Genomic DNA, 19,544 nt, shown 5'->3' with positions numbered 1-19,544 from the left:
AGACCTAGGCTTCCAATTTCACAGTTTACTTTAATTTTTTAAGATCAATCGGTCTTTATTAGTGTCCATTAGCTTGAAAGCAAGCTTTGAAAGTCATTAAAACAATGGTGTACAGTACACCTTCATTAATTTGATTCTGGCTATTTAGATTGATCAGATAATTCAATTCAGACCGAAGGTCCCGGCCAGCACCCATACATTTCTATGGGCCAAAACTTTCCTCGTTTCGATCTTGAAATTGGCACTCACCAGACACTTCGCACTTGACTGTCAGCACAAATGTGCCTGACCCAAATGGTGACATTAATCGTGACCCATTGGCGGCAGAGTGTCTTGAGAGCACTAAGCTAGATACTTCTCTCACTGTTCACCACCAAAAAGTACTGCATCACATATTAAAGGGTCACTAAAGGCAAATATTAAGTCAAGCTAAGGTGATAGATTATTGCTAGAGAGCATCTAAGGCGTCAATATGGTTGCAAACAAAGCTTCAGTAATCGAGAAATTGAGGTAAATGCAGGACATAATTTGAGACTATACCCTGGGGCATTCAAGTACTAGCCCGATCACGTAGAAACTCATTATAATTTTTTCACTAGTACTCAACCACTAGTCATAAAAAGATCATTGCATTGCATTATACAGTTAAACCTGGATATAACGAAATTGACAAATTACCGAAAAACTTCGTTATAAAGAGGATTTCGGTATATGCAGGTTCGGCATGAAAATTTGAAAAAGAAATGCTTACCGCATGTACTATCGCTCAAGATTTACTCCCAATACACTAAAGTTGCAATGAACAAAAAAGTCCCAGTTTCGCCCAAAAGGCGAAGCATCGATTGCGACAGCAAATTAGCAGACAGCTATGCGAAGTAAGGATAGTACAGTCAAACCGCGTTAATACGTAGTCGTGAAAATTCCCCCACCCAGCCCCTATTGAACCCCATGTATTGGCTGACCGCTTAAGCGGTAGTCGCTCATTGCCCACCAAACGGTTAGTGCGTACTATTTTTCTTGCTCTACAAGCACAGGCACAAAATCGGCAAAATCTCATGTGTGCAGACATTCGATTCTCGAGTTGCGACGCCCGGACGACAGTCGCCAGCGATAGTGAATTTACAACATGGCCACCATGACGTGTTTCCTGCTCGTACAGCTGTTGCCGATTGTCGCATACAAAAGCATGGCCTTCGAGATAAGTTCCCGGTAACGCGGAGAAGCTGCCGGTAGGGGGTGCGAATTCGCTGTTGCCGTCGGAGTAGTAACCGCGCAGAAGCACATTTTATTGAGAAGCGCATTTGTGGCGTCACTGTGGATGTCACTTTGAGGTTCCGTGTAAAGTCCAAACACGGCAACATCATCGCCGCGTGCCGTACGCTGTGTGTGCGAGTGAAAGCTTGGGGGGGGGGGTCGGCCGACTCAATCTCGCGCGCGCGAGGGAGAAGGAGGGGGGGGGGGGGGCGGAAGCCCGCTTCCGCGCTAGGCACGGTGGGGGAGGCGAGAAAGGGAGGCGTTTACTTCGGCGGCGGCCGCCGTATCTTGAAAGCGATCTGCGATGTGGAAAAAGTGTGCGCCCGCGCGTGGTTATCTTCAAAGCGAACTGCAGACGAGGTCAATATCTCGCGTTTCTTCGTCGAAGCACTCATCCTTGGAATGTCACACCAGGTACTGGATGCGTGGACCATGTCGCTTCGCACAAGCGCGAGGCGTTGGAAACGAAGAGCGAGCGACACGATCGTAGCGTCGCATAGTGTCACCTAGTGTCAGGTTAGCGAAGTGAAGCGCAGAGACTTGCGCAGTGACCAAAGAGTGGCGCTGTCAGCGTGTTGAAAAAAAAAAAGAAGTTTTTTTTTTTCCTTTGGCAACATCAACAGGAAAAGGATAGTGTTATGATCGGCTTGGAACTGCACCTGTCAAATGTGGGAATCAAGCTCGAGCGCCTTTCCCGTGACGAGATAATCCTCTTTCATCCCCGAGAGAGCGTCTGACCTCTACGGAGCAGACGAAAACAGCGAGCTACCAAGAAGGAAGACCCGAGGGAGAGGAGGTCGCCAACTTGACCGCCCGACAGAGGTCTGACACTTCCACAAGTTCCCTGAAGGAGTCATCGGCAGGTTATGCCTGGAATCTGTATCTCTCCAATGTGGGAAGCAAGCCCCAGCGCTTTTCCCGTGACGAGATAATCCCCTTCAGCCCCGAGAGAGCTCTCACCTCTACGGAGCAGACGAAAACGGCGAGCTACCAAGAAGGAGGACCCAAGGGCGAGGAGGTCGTCAACTATGACCACCGGAGAGAGGACTTCCCCGAAGGAAATGCCGGCCACCACGAGGGGATTTAAGGCCGTCCTGGCCCCCGTGTTAATCAGAACCGCTCGAGACTCGGATAGAGTCAAAACCATGTACCAATGAAGTGAATACAATCTTTTCTATTTTTCATCATTACGATGCCCGCCTTCATCGTCGTCTCCTGATTCCTGTGGTGACGACCCACCTCACCCGGTCGAGATTATATCAATAGTGCCAGCTTGGCGGGCTAGGCCAGCTGCAGCAAGCGGCGGGATCAGGTTTGAATGAAGGGAAGGGGAAAGGTCACGCCCGGGGCGGCAAGAGCGCCGGGTTCAGGGATGCAGGCCCTGCCTCGCGCACGCTCGCAGCACACACATGTGTGCTCACTCTCGCCTTGCAGTCACCGTGAATTCAAGCGCGCCAAGCGTGCCGCCGCCGCTTCGCATTCCGTCGCGGCGGAGAAGGTGCTTCCGGTTGCTGCTCGCACAAAAATGACAATTTGGGGCGAAATCACTAGGTTGTCGGCAGGGAAAATTCGTTATTTCGAGGGGGTCTCCCGTTGCCACTTCGTTACGTAGAGGTCTCAAATACATGTGCTTCTATGAAGTAACGGTGGGGAATACAAAAACTTTGTTATATCCAGGAATGCGTTATATGGAGGTTTGTTATAAGCCTATCACAAAAAAGTAAAGGCCGGACAGCCCCTGCGGACAACAATCAATTGACTTTTACTTCTTTTCAACAGAATGTACCACAAATGTAGACTGTTAATATACTTCATTGGTTCACCAAAATCCAAGACTTCAAAAAATGCTCATTAAAAAGTGGAAGAGACACCTTCAATTTACACATGTAGTAGGTGAGCGACCTGAAGGTATCCAGCATAAAAATTCGTTCCACTGCTCAACATACATAAAAAAAAAGTATTCTGCAAATTATGTAATTAAAAATTGCAGGCAAAATAGTGTGTACAATTTGTAGCTCATGTATAATAAATAGCAAGCAGTAAACGCTAAGCATAATAAACGCATTTGCTAAAAAGCACACCAATGAAAATTCATTTCAACACAACATAGAGACTTTATGTGCCATCGCATTGTCGCAGCTATTGTTAAACAAGGGACAGACAGCAGTGCCATTGATAATCTTCAGATCTTTGGCTCTTAACAGCAAGTAATGCACTAGATGCCTCCGCAAATTTTTTTTCTGCTTTCCAGGTGAATTATTAATTCGTTAGAGACGAAGTGCATTTCAACAAGAGCTAAAGAAAAATGTAACATTAGCACTGTCACTACATTAATTAGGAGCTTATAAACAGCAAAAATGAGCATGAGAAAGGACAAGTACAAGAAAGACAGCACGAGTAAGCAAATAAAGTTGTTAAGTGCCAGTAGATGTACATTAATAGGAAAAAAAAAAGCCAGAAAGAGAGATGGGTACAAGAAAGACAGCAGGAGTACATGTCCTGCCATCTTTTTTGTACCCATCTCTCTTTCGTGCTTCTTTTTTCCTACAGTATAGACCACTTATAATGTAACCACTTATAGTGCAGGACTGGATATAATACGGTCTTTTCAGACTCCTGTTAATTTCCCCATAGCACTCTATGTATACGCATATCGCTTATAGTGCAGTTGCGGGAGCAAAATACCGGTTACAGTGCGGCCGCCTGGAAGTTCGGCAGTCAACCAAGACGGCAAATGCTCCCCTCAAGCCGCAGATCTACTCCGACGTCACGGTGGCGAACAACCAGCGTCTATACTCCAACAACACGATGCAACCAGCATGTCTGGCGCCGTCGGACGTGTTCCAACATTGCTGGTGCGTGAATAGCTCCGTTTCTACTTTTGCCCGCCGCGCCGAGCTGGCCACGCATCCCAGCATTTTTAGCGTGGGGCGCTGGCAAAATGATGCAAATGATGCAATGGCGGGAGCGCGTGAAAGCACATCCGCCGCTGCGGCTCTCTGCGCATTAACAAGCATGGTGTCACGCGCGCACAAGCAAACATGAACATGTCTTGCTCGATGACCATGAAAACTTGCTGTCAAAACGCTATAGTGAAGAAGCGCGGCAGCAGCAGCGAGCGAATTGACCTTCACGCTGCGTCTCGCATCAACTTGAACTAAGCTGAGAAAACACAGCGCACAGATGGCTTTCAAGATACAGCGGGCCCAGGCGGAAAGCACGGAGTAGAGCGCACCCCCCAATCCTTACCCTCCCCTTGGAGCCTTGCGCACGATGGAAGACGGCGCGCTTCCTTCCCGCTTTCCTCCCTTGCATGCGCGAGACTGAGCCGCGATCGCCGGCTCACCCTCGCACGCTTTCACTCACACATACAGCATCCAGCGCAAGGCGATGATTTTATCGCCCTTGGACTTTATACGGAACCTCACAGCGACAGCGACAGTGATGGCAGAAATGTGCCTCGAGTGTCTATATGATTGCTATTGCAATAAAATAATTTTTTTGGTTATAGTGCGGTACCACTTATAGTGTGGCTATTGGCGACTCCGGCGACTTACGTTATAAGCCGTCTACACTGTATTAATGAACATGCACCAACATTGTCCATCACGCTGTGGGCAGAACATCAGAAATACATAAAGTTTCCGGACAAATATGTCATCTGACTTGTACTTCCCTTTATGCTGCGCTTGTATGTGTTCCAACAGGTTTCTTCATCACTCATGCACTGGCTACACACCAAGACAACAAGTAGTCACAAGCATGTGAGGTTAGAAGGATACGTGAACTTTGTGACATGAAATCTTTCCACGGTCATCAAGGCCAAGCAATATCTTGTGACGGAAGAAGAGACTGTTGATGCTGGCAATACACCGCTCGAGCATGTGCAGCAACTGAAAACAGCAAAATGCAATTTAAGCAACAGCACAAGTTACTACCATTTTATGAGACATACCATACAATACACTTGAATTACTACCCACCAAACTTCCTGCATGAAATGCCATTATCTTTACATCTGTCTTGCATTAAAACTTGCAGAAAATGCTATGGTCCAAACAGCACAAGGCATGACGCAGGCAGCATCACGCAAAAGCCAAGGTCTTATTGCATTCTGGGAATCTACACAACCACAGCATCACTTTTCCAATGTCTCTCAATACTTGTAATGAGACAGTAGAAGAAGAAGGAAAAAGGGCCTCCAATGGCTCCAGTTTCGCACTTATGCCTTTCATGTGCACGGTGTGCCAATTAAGGAAAAGAAAACAAGATTTGCATTTAAAGGTGGTAATTTTCCTTGTTGTCGTGCCAAAGTAAAATAAGTCATATGAGCAGGATTCTTCAACACTAACTGTATAGCAAATGGCAGTGAGTGAGGTCCTGACTGATACTACTGCAATAACCACTGTTAGAACATAGAATAATTGTCTCCATTCATACTGGTGCACAGTGCATACAAGTTCCACTCCTAAAATTCCATCCACCAGTAGCTACGACTGCAATGTATCTTTGGCCGACCCACAGAAAGTTGTGCGATCAAAGTAGTTCTGTTTCATCATCATCATCATCAGCCTATATTTATGTCCACTGCAGGACCGAAGGACTGTCCCTGCAAACTCCAATTACCCCTGTTTTGCGCTAGCTGATTCCAACCATGCGCCCGCAAATTTCCTAACTTCATCACCCCACCTAGTTTTCTGCTGTCCTCGACTGCGATTCCCTACTCTTGGTATCCATTCTGTAACTCTTATGGTCCACCGGTTATCTATCCTACACATTACATGGCCTGCCCAGATCCATCTTTTTCTCTTAATGTCAGCTTATTAATGTCTGTTTATTCATAAGCAAATTTCAGCAAGAGTAACTTCCCCATAGGACTAAAATTGCTACCCCACACTGGCCATTGTGCTGGCTATCCCTGGTTAGCTGTCCCAGCTAACTTTAGCTAAGCCGATAAAAAATAACGGGCACAATTTATGATTATGAGACCTACAGTGTTCAGTGAACAGTCCTCTTCTGCAACAGAAATAACTGTTGTATGCTAATTATCTGGCTAATTAGAAATGATTAATCAGACAAGTTATTACTGTGAATTCAGAACGTGACTTCCAATGGCAAAATTGTTATTACATCCTAAAACGTAGCATTTAGTTGCTTTCATTGCACTATTTCCTGCATAATAATTTTCTTTGGAGCCCTGAGGATTATCATATAAAGTTGAGAAAGGCTGCCTTGTTGTCCAATAAATCTGCTTATAGCTTCACAACCAAATAAAGAAATGTGTGCCATTTGCGGCAATGACAGAGCGAATGAAATTGATTTTTCTGTAGTTCAAATGGTCACGGAGATGGTGCCACTATTGTTGCAATGAAACATTCATATTTATTCCAATTTTAATCCAATAAGAGGTCACCAGTACTGCATCTACAAACGTTATACCAAAGAACATCTACTGTCGAACGGGGTGTATAAACAACATTTTATCGCGCGTGATCGTGTTTTGCTGGAAAAATTTGCCTATCTGAGTGATGCAGCGTGCTGTCCACTTTTATGTCCACTGTGTACGGGATGAAAGTAATCACATTTTCGCCTCAACTTTATGTTTAAAAGTGTAAAGTTAACAACATAAATATTCGAAATCTATTCAATAAATATTCAGATTTTTGAACAGAGACTGTTCTATTTGAGGACCAAATTCAATAGGTCAATATTCGATTCATTATTTGAAAGTTTCAAACATTCGCACACCCCTAGTATGCAGTGCAGAGTCTACAAAGACCTGGCCCAGGGCTCTCTCTCTTTATACCCCCAAACCTTTTCCCGCTTGTCATTTTCATAGCAACGGCACGCCAAATGGATGCAAATAAGAAAAGAAATAAAGATTGCCTTAGCAGCAGGCTGACATGTGTTCTTGACATTACCAGGCTCCTTGCACTGGAGCACATGTAGGCTTGCTGCTGCGTGCCAAACGTTTGTCAGAGCTCTCGGGTAAATTTGATTTCACTAACCTTTCTTGGTTAAAACCGAACTTTGAAAAAAAAAAATATTCTGCTTACTTAAATTTACCTTTTTTTTCTGCTTAAACAGAAAATGCTGAACCCTAGCTATAAGTAATCACGAAATTACTCCTAAATACATAGCAGTAATAGAAAACCACCACAAGTCTTTTATGCTCAGGTGAATTCATGCTGGCCTTTTCATTCCCACAGCAATAAAATAAAATAAAGTTATGGGGTTTAACACTTTCCTGTCCTGGCCTATTCCCACAGAGAGCCCGCCATCGATAGTTGCAAATTCATACTTTGTCGCTTTCCGAGTGCACTCAGACAGCTAGCGCCATTTATTGGGTTATTTATGAACTATTTAGTCAGTCTCGGTCATCGGTTTTTTTTTTCCGCCAGGCACAGATTTTTAAACCGCCTTCAGAGGAAGGGTGTAGTCAGAGCGATGAGCGCTCATCATTTCCAAGATGGCGTCGTTGTTGCACGCAGCTTCTGTACAGAAATGTTGCCTTTCTCCGACTCCAATGCATCTGCATGCAAGTTTTTGGACTTTGGAAATAGCACGGACATGGAAGACAACTTCGGTTTGGCATATTTTAGATTGGAGTTTTGCTTTATTCGCCGAACAGCTTAAAAGCTGCTGTGCACTGATATAAAGTTGTCCTGCATATACTGAAGGTCACAGTTCTTATCTGGATGGTGTTAACATTCATTGGTCTGGATCATTTGCCGGTTGCTGTGCAGAGAGACGAGTTTCATGATCTGCCAAATGACATCACTACCCAAATGAGAATGTTTGCCGACGACTGCATTTTGTACAATAGAATTGAGTCACCAGGCGATCAGGCCGACCTTAATCTTAACTTACAGAAAATTAAGAACTGGTGCGATCGGTGGCAAATGCAGCTTAACCCAACTAAATCGGTTTTTATGTCGGTCTCTAGAAAAAAGAATATTCAAAATTTTTCATACAGTATCAACAGTCATGAACTTGCTCGAGTTAAACAATATAAATACCTAGGTCTTATATTTACACCCGACTTGCGTTGGAATCTTCACGTAAATGAGCTTTGTGCAAAAGCTAACAAAGTAATGTGGGGTCTGAGACGTAACCTGCATTGTGCCTCCCCTGAAATTAAAATTTTAGCTTACAAAACCTTGCTAATACCCATAATTGAGTAGGCAAAAATAGTATGGGACCCCTACACCCAAAGTATCTGTCTAAAACTACAGAAGGTCCAGCGCCTTACTTCTAGGTTTATATTTAATAAATACCGGCGTTTCCACTCTCCAACTGAATTATGTAAACTTGCAGAGCTTCCACCTCTACAAAAACGTACCGAGTTTGAAAGGCTTAAATTCCTGTTCCTAGTCATTCATAACCATGTCAAAATAAGATCCGACAAGCACTTCCAAATGAAGACACAGGAAACATCACGGCACAGACACAGTATGTATATACCTCCTCCCACAGTGCACAATGACTGCTTCAAATATAGTTTTTTTTCCCAGGGCAATTCAGCAATGGAACTCTTTGCCCGATTCAATTGTTCAAATAAAATCAGTTAATGCATTCTTGGAAGCATTACATTGCCTTATGTACCCTGATGCACCTTGATGTTCTGTACTAATATTGTGATATAATAAGCCAAATGTGCTCTGTAATTATATTGTTAATGTGTTTCATATCAGCAGTGCTGCTTCATCTTTTTTCTTTTTTGTGCATTGGTCAAGTGCACAAATGCACTTCTCTGTTTATGTATGTTAAATCCACTCCTGTAATAGCCCGTCATATGGGCTGACAGTATCAATAAATAAATAAATAAATAAATAAATAAATAAATAAATAAATAAATAAATAAATAAATAAAAAGACAGCCGGGAGTTAACCCCAGCATTGCACTAGGGCTGGTCACTAGGGTTAACGCTTTCTTTTATATCTCAAGAAATTTTTTACATAGAAAGATGATATTTGCAGGAATATTGCACAAATTCTCTGCATTAAAAATGCACGTTACGAAAATTTTTGAAAGGCGTTTCTCTGGGAAGCAACAATGACGTTTTTGTAGAACTTTTTCTTTTTTCTACAAAATTTTTGTTCAGATATATTTTTTTAAAGTTTATTATATAGACATGTTGTTTGAGACTAGTGCCATCAGAAAGAAAATTTCTTCCTCTTCAATTTGGTACTATACAGTTTAGTATCAAGAATGCTCTGTGATAGAAAAAAAAAAGTATTTACTAGACTACCCAAAAACTGCTGCATTCCCTGCGGGCAGGAAAGTGTTAAGTTGGACATCCAAAAAGAGAAGGACTAACTATTGGGCTAGTTGGTCATGCATTACTGTTGAGGGGAACTTGCGCTAAAAAAAGACACACACATAACAAATGCAAACAAGCACAGGTATTTTATCCACTATTCTTGTGCGTACATTGTTTTTAGCTCTAATTACCCCCAACAGTAATACCCCAAAGCAATACATGGGTTATGAGTGACACCGTAGTGGGTGGCCCTCAGGGTTAATTTCGATCCCCTGAGATTCTTCAATATGCGCCCAAGTATGGTAAATGAGTGTTTTTAAAAAAGCATTCAACCCACATTGAAAGCAACCACAGCAGCTGGGAATCAAACCCGTGACTCATAACAAGAGATGCATGGCTCTTTTCAGTCAAGATTCATACCAGTGTAACATCTTATTTAGTGTTTAAAACTAATGTTCAGGTCTATCAAGTGTAGGACTGAACTACTTTTGCACAAAAATGGTATTCCTCTTTTCCCTATATGTTCACTAACCTACAGAATTCATATTTCCTTTTACATGCAGGCCTTCTTTTTTTTAAGTTAACAACAGCAAATATTGAGGAAAATTGACAGCTTCGAGGCACTATATATCGTAGTGCAGATTGCTTAATTTTATATATATATATATATATATATATATATATATATTGAAATGAAAACAAAGTGTGCTTGCCTTAAATTTAAGCCACATACAGACGAAGATGCCCAGGGCGTTGACCACGAGCCAGACAACACCACCGCCAAAGAGGGCGAGGCCTCGAACACCAGAGAAGAGCAGGCAGAGAAGAATGAAGAAACCCAGAAGCACCCAGACCAGCAAGAGCCTCTTGTAGCACACGTTGTAGAGGGTGAAGCGCACATCGTGCACAAGAACTTGCATGGCTGCCACATACTCCTCCACAGTCAGCTGCGCACAATGCCACAAGAAACCTGACACAGGTGACAAACACAGCAACCACAGCTTGCACAAAGCCAGTATAACCCTTGCTAAAGATAAATGCAACTCTTATTAGTTTTAACCCTTTTAGGTGCCAATTAATTCTGTTGATTGACAACTTACTTTCACCACATTTTTTGCATCTTCAGAATCACAACAAGCGTACAGGTGCAGAATAGGTCAAGAATTTTCAACCTTTTAGTGAGTTTTGTCAAGTTTACAGAATGTGGGCTCCATGTGAAAACTCACTACAGGAACATTAGATATGAGAACATCAGCTATTTCGTGTCTAGCAGGCTAAAAGGGTACCTATCCAGGAACTAGAAAATTATGTCTGGTTAAAAACAATGAAGGAAGTGAACCTACTACATGCAACGACATACTCACACCGAGCAAAAACACACAACCGTCTACCTTCCCAATCGTTTGACTAAAGCATTTTGGACCCATAATTCAAACTTGCAGTACAATTCCAATCAGAACAGTTTCAAGATGTATACGGCACATTTTAAGTATAATTATTTTTATCAATGCTTTTGCTGTTGATGCAATATCTTGGCATACACAATTGTGTACACAGCACCTTAAATGGTTGAAACATTGCTCTCTCCTCAGGATACACAGCAAAACCTGTTTGGGTAAGCACTTCAGTAAGCTTGCCCAACATGCACTTCAAAGCAAGACGGTAACACACATAACTACATAACTGACTACTCTGAATGGGCGACCGTACAAGTATGGCCGAAACTTTGTTATGGCCCAGACAACGGCTAAGCATTCTTTTTCTGTGGCAGAGTAGTTTTTCTCAGCAGCGGATAACGTTCGGCTCGCATAGGCAATCACACGCTCTACGTCATTTTGCCACTGAACCAATACAGCTCCAAGGCCGACGTTGCTGGCGTCTGTGTGCAACTCCGTGTCAGCGTTCTCGTCAAAGTGACCAAGTACAGGTGGGGCCTGGAGAAGGTTGCGGAGGGTATCAAATGCGAGGCGCTGATCCTGACCCCAAACAAACGGGATGCCTTCCTTCGTAAGTTGGTTGAGCGGTTCAGCGATCTTAGAAAAATTTTTGACAAAGCGTCGGTAGTACGCACAGAGCCCCAGAAATCGGCGGAGATCGCGCTTATTTGTTGGCACGGGAAATGCGGCGACGGCGCTCGTTTTCTCGGGGTCTGGGCGGATGCCGGCATGTCTTACAACGTGACCTAGAAACTTCGTACCAAAAATGACATTTCTCGGGTTTTAGAGAAAGTCCAGTTGTTTGAATTGCCTGAAGAACTGTCTGAAGGCGCTGTACGTGCTGTGCAAACGTGTCCGAAAAGACCACCACGTCGTCGAGGTAAACGAGACACGATTGCCATTTCAGCCCAGAGAGAACCGTGTCCATCATTCTTTGAAAAGTAGCTGGCGCTGAGCATAATTCAAAAGGAAGCACCTTGAACTCATAGAGTCCATCAGGAGTAATAAAAGCGGTCTTTTCACGATCATGCGCGTCGACTGCGATTTGCCAGTAGCCACTGCGTAAATCCATGGAAGAAAAGTAGCGAGCGTTGCGTATACGATCCAAGGAGTCATCTATTCGGGGCAGGGGATAAACGTCTTTCTTCGTGATCTTATTTAATTTTCGATAATCCACGCAAAAGCGCAAGGTACCATCTTTCTTTTTTACTAACACAACTGGCGAAGCCCAGGGACTGGTCGATGGCTGGATGACGTCATCTTTAAGCATCTGCTAAACTTGGTGACGTATGGCGTCTTGTTCCTTTTGCGATACCCGGTAGGCATGTTGTCGAACGGCCCTTTCGGTAGGTTCGGTAATGATACGATGCTGGGCAAGCGGCGTCTGGTTAACCTTCGTCGTTGTAGCGAAACAATCTCGAAAAGAACCGAGTACATCGAGAAGCCTTTCTCGTTGTTCTGATGGTAGGCTCGGGTTCACATCGAGAGTGCTCGCAAACGCCATGGCAGAATGGTCACACGGTGAAAGAGCAGCTAATACTGGCGGACCGTTGACGTCGGCAATTTCTGCAAAGTATGCAATCGTGGTGAGTCTTGTGAGATGACGATATTCCTCACTAAAGTTCGTGACCAGCAGGTGAGCCTGTCTGTTTCGAGGCTGAATAACTCCTCTGGCAACGCATATTTGTCATGCAAGGAGGAGAGACAAATTGGCCTCCGCAATTACAACGTGGGGAACGTCTTGTTCACATTCCACACCGACAAAGAGGCTGCTGCGAGGAGGCAGAGTCACGGATTCATCGGACACACGCAGCGCAGTCTTCGGTAATTGGGTGATGTCAGTTTCAGAAGGAAAAGGGTCCTCGAACGACACCAGCAACTCACGTAAGTCAATGATTGCGCCGTATTCACAAAGAAAGTCCATTCCAAGGATTATTGGGCGGGAGCACACAGGATCAGGGGGTCGATACGTAGGTACGCTCGGGTACCTTGAGCCGGGTAGCGGATGCGAAGAGGTGTCCGGGAACAGATGTGTGGCCTGGTCCACTGTACGCATGACGGGATCTGTAGATGGTGGTGCAGGAGCCCTCAATGCCGCCGCATATGTTAGCACAGGGACCTCGGGTCTCGGTGGTGCGAGTGGTTGCACCGCCTGTCTGATTTCACTCCGGATGACGTCTGCAAGTGCTGTCATAGGTGGTTGGGGTCCCACTGGTGCCACTGCTTGGAGTTGCCGCAGTTCGTCACGCACAACGCTTCGTATGAAGTCTGCGAGGGCCTGCTTCTCGCTGTCGGACCCAAGAGAGCACGCAGTAGCCGTGATGTCGTGGCGTTCGTACTGTGACGACCGCTGCTGGAGAGTACGCTCCATCGTGGTTGCCTCACTCACGAACTCGGCCACAGTTGTTGGTGGATTGCGTACGAGTCTGGCGAAAAGCTGTTCCTTGACTCCACGCATTAAATGTCGCACCTTCTTTTCCTCGGGCATTGCAGGGTCTGCGCGTCTGAAAAATCGAAGCATGTCCTCGACAAACATCGAGACTCTCTCATTGGGCCGCTGGTTCCTAGAAGAGATGGCTTGTCCAGCTCTCTCCTTTCTTTCGGCGTTGCGGTACGCATCGCGGAGCTGTCGGCTAAACTCTTGCCATGTCGCAAAGGAACCCTCATGGTTCTCATGCCACGTCTTCGCAGAGTCTTCTAGCGCGAAGTAAACTCTCCGCAGCTTGCGAACATCATCCCACTCGTTGATGCTGGCAAAGCGATCGAAGTGGTCCAGCCAGTCTTCAACGTCTTCAAAAGTGTCCCCGTGGAACGGTCTGGGTGTCTGTGGCGCATGAAAAACATGCGGGAGAGAATACTGGGCATTGTGGGTTTGGCTCGCCTGGTTTGTAGTAGTTGTTGACATTGTTATTTCCTGTCTCGATGACAAGGGAACGAATTCGGGTGGTAGTCCTTGCAGGCGGCGGCTGCTTCTTGCTGTGGGAGCTGTGGCTGTCAGTAAGGTGCTAGGAGTGACGGCGGAAACTTGGGAGCGAAGGTGCATTTACCCAGCACCTCCACCAGTGATGTCGCGGGCGAGACAACAGAGACAGCCAGAAGTCCACGTCTTTATCGGAACCAGACCAAAAGAACAACGTTCTCTTCTTCTACCTACCCCCCAAGCGTGTACGTGCCACACTAGATGGCTCATATGTGTCGGCATGTGCCATTATTGACCTTTATCAGCAATGTGAGAATCAGTGCGCAGTCGACTTCCATTAATTCTATCCTAACGGGACTGACGAAATCGGTCGAATTATTCAGCAGGTCGAGTTAAACAAAAGGCAGAAAAAATGGCGAAGCACGCGGCCGACTCACTTAGCAGTATTGCCTTTAACGTTCGCTTTGCCACAATACAGCTCTGTTATGCGGTGAAGCTTACCATGCGAGGAAAGGTGCCACTGTCACGGGGGACATGGCACGTGTTCCTTAATTTACACATGAACATGCGCCGTCTCCGGTCACAGTATGAGCAACACGAGGCATTAGTTTACTGGCAGGCCTTCAGAGTTTTAGATAGACCTCCACTCTTTTGTTGGATTTAAACGTCCCCTCAACAATAGGAGTTTTGTCGTTTTACCGCATTTTTTTTCGCTAGCTTTCTCAAAACACATGATTTTTTTCCACTTGTCAGTGCATGGCATGTGCACGCGCGTATAATTAAGCAACGCGTACTAGGCCCCGTTAACGGTCTCATATACGAGACACGCGTGGCGGGCAAAACGAGGGCTGAAATTGCCCCAGCAACATCAGAAACAGCTCTGAAAGGCTGCCAGTATGCTTATTAGCCGTCCAGGTGCTCATACTGTGACCGGAGACGGCATGTGCACACTTGTACACTAGCCCGTGTGTGGGGATGCGCGACTCTCACACGTCTCCTGTGGTCCGGCTTCGCCGCGTGGCTAAGTGCTGGCGGTGGTCGTGGTGGTTGCGAGATGGCGCGAGTGTCGCGATGCTAACTCCACCGAACGGCGGGGTGACTTGGGAGAGAAAGGTCGAGGACGCTTCCTCTTTGGCTTGGGATCGGCGACCAACACGTACGAACGCTTCGCACGTGCACCGGCCCGCTTCGCGCGACCATCGCGCGAGGCTAAGAGCAGGACACCAGATTGTTCGAGCGCGCCACCGTTCGCGTGACTGTACACGTGAATGACTAGGCGATGGTGTCATAACATGGGGCGAACGTATTCACTCGCTATCGGGTCGCGGTGAGTCGGACTTCCTTGATTTGTTGCGCGCCCATGTGAATGTTCTATTGGTAGTAATTCGGCTAGTGTGTATTAGTGTATAAAAGGTGCAATAAATGCCCTTTTGATTGTTTGCACTACTGTGTTGTCGTTCCTTTGTTCCAAGAGCACATGTGAGACCCCACACATGACAGTGGCCCCCTTTCAGTGTTGCCAGGTTTGGCTATATATAGCCAAATTGGGCTACAGAAAAATTTTTTTGCCATCGACTTGGACGAGTTGGCTATGTGGCTATATTTGGGCTACTAAAAATCTGCGACTTGGCTTTGTTTGGGCTATAGGCACCGGGCGGCCGTCGTAAGGCGCCAGCGGCGTGCCGGCGATATGCTGGCGAACAGCGCCGCGAACGGCAGCTGTCAGAGCACTGGCATGTGAAGCAGACGACGGGACGAAGGCACTCGGTGCTTCCAGTGATTTGGCACTGCGGGTTTTAAGGGAAACGCACACGAAAACGCATTTTAGTGTGTCTGCTTTTGAGAAAGGTCGTCACTTGTACGAGGCAGATCACATTCGTGGCATCAGGTAGTATATAAAGCAGAAAACGAGCGCAAATTGCGATGCAAATGCCCCACGCGAACGGAGCTCACCACGTACGGCAAGCTAAGACGTGGAACTCCAGCAGTTATATTCCAGATGTTATTTTGCATTGCGCTTTAACATTTAATCCTGATTTAATCCTGAAAATATGCGAATAACACAAAAATTATGTACAGAAAAAAAGGGAGACATACGTCTTCCTTATTCTGTTTCTTGAGCTGCTTCGCCGATCGCACATGTGTCAGTAAGTTCCCGTTCTCTGTCCGTTGTAGTTCTTTTATCTTTGCAATGCTTCCCCATTCTTAATTGCTTATAAACTAGCCCAATCTTCAGTTACTGCCCATTTTATATAGCTTAGCACGACGGGAGCCGTCGGTGGCGGCGAGTGTGAACACGCCACTGCGTTGGCGTTCGCCGTCGATGCACAGTCGTGTGCCAGATGCAACCAGAGTTGGGAATTGCTAGGAAGGAAAGGGTACATTAAAGGAAGACTGATACACTGATAAGACGGCAAAATGACTACAAATCTGAGTGTTTGCCTTCGGTGCCCAAGCTCCGGAGCCGTTTCACTGCGGAGGCGAAGACACTGCAGGCAAGTGGGTCACAAATCTCTTGCGTATGAACGGCTCTTTTATTAACGTTAGAACAACTAGACCATAGCAAATCAGCGTCGGAAATGTACAGTGCCCAGCGATTGAAGCACTGGCAGCGCGCGGCTGCCTGCCGTTTTTTGTTTTTTGTTTTCGTATCACAGGTGAGCGCTGTGGGACCAAATGCAGTCATAATGCGTTACGAAGGTTCTCGCTTTCACTTTACACCACAATGCATCAGTTTGGTGTCCCCAGCGCTTACAGACAGTGCAAAAAGCGCTGGCGACCCTGTGATTCGAGTATCGCGTTTCAATTGCTGAGCACTGAATGCGCTGTTGCCTACAGACCGTACATATACAGACTTTATGCCTGAAAAATGCGATGCCGCGATGTTAACAACGATTAAATTGAATGGCCTGACCAGCTTCAGTCATGTTTCAGTAACTGTTGGTGCACCCAAAAACGCAACAACTTTGATTAGACTTGGTTTCACGGCAGCGTCTGCTGCGCGCGGCCCGGCTGCCACATGCCATTACAGTCGCGGCGCCGCGGCATGAAGGCGCCACCGGTCCAAATTCATCCCGCGCCCGGTGCCTATACGTGGCGCTCTAATCCACGCTCCAGAGGCGACTCTGATGGAGTGGAAACAAATTTCAAAGGCTATGTTTTAGCTGGCTGATCCGGCCGCGCGACTGTTCGTGTGTGCGTACTCTTTTTGCGCCGTTCTCTGAGCCAGTGGCTTTGATATTTGATGCACTTAAACTTACAACCCGCTTCATCGTCAGACACCCAATCCCCGGGAATCGGGATGAGCCTGGGAGTACAGAGCTTTTCACAGTACACTGTACTTACATGGCTATGCTCAGAAAGTGAGAGCAATAAAATAGGGTCGGGCGATCGTGGCGCCGACATGAAAGAAGGGAAGCACGGGTAGAAGACACGCTCCAGTGTGTTCATGGCCATGGCTTCTCGGTGAAGTATCACGCCGGGCAGAGCTTTCGACCGGCTCCACGTTTCTCATGCTAAACTTTACTGCCATTTTCCTTTCCCTGCGAGATTAATTTTTGTTCCCATGCTTACATTCGAGATTTATTTCGATAGGTTGGACTTTAGATTGGATGCTCTTCGGAGAGGAGAATCGAACCACGGGGAAGTGGGCCAAGTATGCTATAGAAAGTATAAAAAAGAATGGGAGCAAGACCCCAGCTCAAAGGTGGGTCGTGGTGCTTTTACTTATACAGTAAAAGCTCGATGATACGATCACGGCTAATACGAATTTCCGGATGATACGAATTTTTCTGTGGTCCCGGCCGAGCCCCATTACTTTGCAACGTGCTAGAGAACGGTTGCTACGAATCAATTTTCAGCCTGCGTCGGTTGATACGAATAAACGCCGCCCCACCGACGGCCGCGAAAGAGAACAGCGCGCAGTCACGCGCTTTCTCTCCTTCTCTTTTGGTGCGGAGGTGCGGCGCCGGACAGCGCGGACTCCGCGACTGGGCGCGAAGAGTTTGAAGCGGTGGCGCTTTTGGTGCTCTTGTACTTTTCCTCCTTTTCTGTGAGCCATCAGATGGAGTGGCTGCTGCGCTTCGGGCCGCGTTCTTCGTGTTTGCGCCATTTTGCCTAGTCGCAGCGAGCTATGTCTCGCAAGCGGAAATCACTCTCCTTTAAAGAGAAATTAGACATTCTTCGAAAGGTCGATGAGGATTTCAAGAGAAAGCGGACGGAGTTGGCTAAAGAGCTAGGCGTCGCAATTGTTGCACAGCGCAACTGAGCACAATTGTTGCACAGCGAGACTATCATGAAAAACGTGCTTTCGTTCAACGTCAACGCGAAGCAAGCGAATTCGAACACGCTTATTTCGAACATACCGCGCACCGACAATGCTCTTAGCAGCGCGCCAAATCACGCGGCGGCGCCTCTGACCGGCATTGCTCCGACACCGCCATAGAGCAAAAGCTCAGGAGAGACCCCTCAATGCCGCGCGCGAAGTAACGGGAGAAAAAAAAGAACCCGCGGCGGAAATTTCCTTCTCTCTCAAATTGAAAGGTCGCCGTTTCCGCATCGCGCCGGAACAAGCGTGTACGTGCCGACTAAAGTGTTCTAGACAACCGTATTCTAGCACACACTAGTGCCGACGTCTCAGCCACGCGGATAAAATGGCAGTGAACCCTTCTCCTCTATTTTCTAGTCACATGTTGACCTTGCACGCTGCAGCAGCAGCGCAGAGGGAAGCAGCGGCGGAGGCGCAGTCGGGCCAACGAAACTGCCCACGCCCGCTCGCTTCTCAATAACGGCAGAAAACGAAACTTCAGGGGGCGGCTAAAATAAGCTGGCGCCAGCACGGCAGCGGGCGCGCACGGAGTTGTGCCACGGAGATGTGCGCACGGAGTCGAAGGTGAGAGAGCTACGAGGGAGTTGAGAGGGAGGGCGAGGGGAGCCACCGAAGCGGCGGAGTTGACGCGGCGAAATCCGCTTCCCTGCCGCTCTCCTCCCTCACCTTCGATGGTCTCCGCGCGCACCCGTGTGCCGCGCCGCCCGCTCGCTCCCTGAAGCTTCTTTTTCTGTCGTTATCGGGAAGCGACCGTTAGCCGGCGTGGGCAGTTCGTGGCCCGCGCTTGCTATGCGCTTGCGCGCCGCGATATTTCACGACTGGCACCGTTCGTGCATCGTGCTATGGTGCACGAATACTTCAAAAATACGTCCTTTTAATTCGAACAAATTTTCGGGCCCCTTCGAGTTCGAATTATCGAGATTCGACAGTAGTTTTAATTGTGTTTCGATGATACGAATTTCGGCTAATACGAATATTTTTCGTGACCCCGTGAGATTCGTATCATCGAGCTTTTACTGTAGATGGTTTGCCCGTAACGTCACATATGCAGATACTCATTGAGCTAATATCGAAACATGTTTGCCACGATGACATCAGTGCACCACGTCACATGAGCATCAACCACAGTGTTAGCTTAGCACCTAGGTGAGGTGTCCCGCTGTTGGCTCGAGGATGCGGGTTTGATTCCCGGCCGCGGTGGCCGCATTTCGATCGAGGCAAAATACAGGAACACCCGTGTACTTAGATTTAGGTGCAAGTTAAAGAACTCCAGGTGGTCAGAATTACTCCGGAGTCCCCCACTGCACCATGCCTCCTAATCAGATTGTGGTTTTGGCACTTAT

The 19,544-nt window shown here is 46.8% G+C and overlaps 1 protein-coding gene across 1 annotated transcript in view; it reads right to left on the bottom strand.

Annotated features, from left to right (window-relative positions):
• Positions 1-19,544, bottom strand: part of LOC119436941 (transmembrane protein 268-like) — a 67,806-nt gene that overhangs the window by 23,903 nt on the left and 24,359 nt on the right. Inside the window, exons 5-6 of the mRNA XM_037703984.2 lie at positions 10,232-10,465; positions 5,037-5,147 (exon numbers count right to left, since the gene is read on the bottom strand). Of these exons, the coding sequence (XP_037559912.1) occupies positions 5,037-5,147; positions 10,232-10,465 (345 nt within the window). The remainder of the gene's footprint in view (positions 1-5,036; positions 5,148-10,231; positions 10,466-19,544) is intronic.

This window comes from Dermacentor silvarum, chromosome 1 (genome assembly GCF_013339745.2).
Source record: "Dermacentor silvarum isolate Dsil-2018 chromosome 1, BIME_Dsil_1.4, whole genome shotgun sequence".
In the NCBI taxonomy this organism is placed as follows: domain Eukaryota; kingdom Metazoa; phylum Arthropoda; class Arachnida; order Ixodida; family Ixodidae; genus Dermacentor; species Dermacentor silvarum.
Note: the sequence above shows the minus strand (reverse complement) of the source record. Positions and strands in the feature narration are given on the sequence as shown.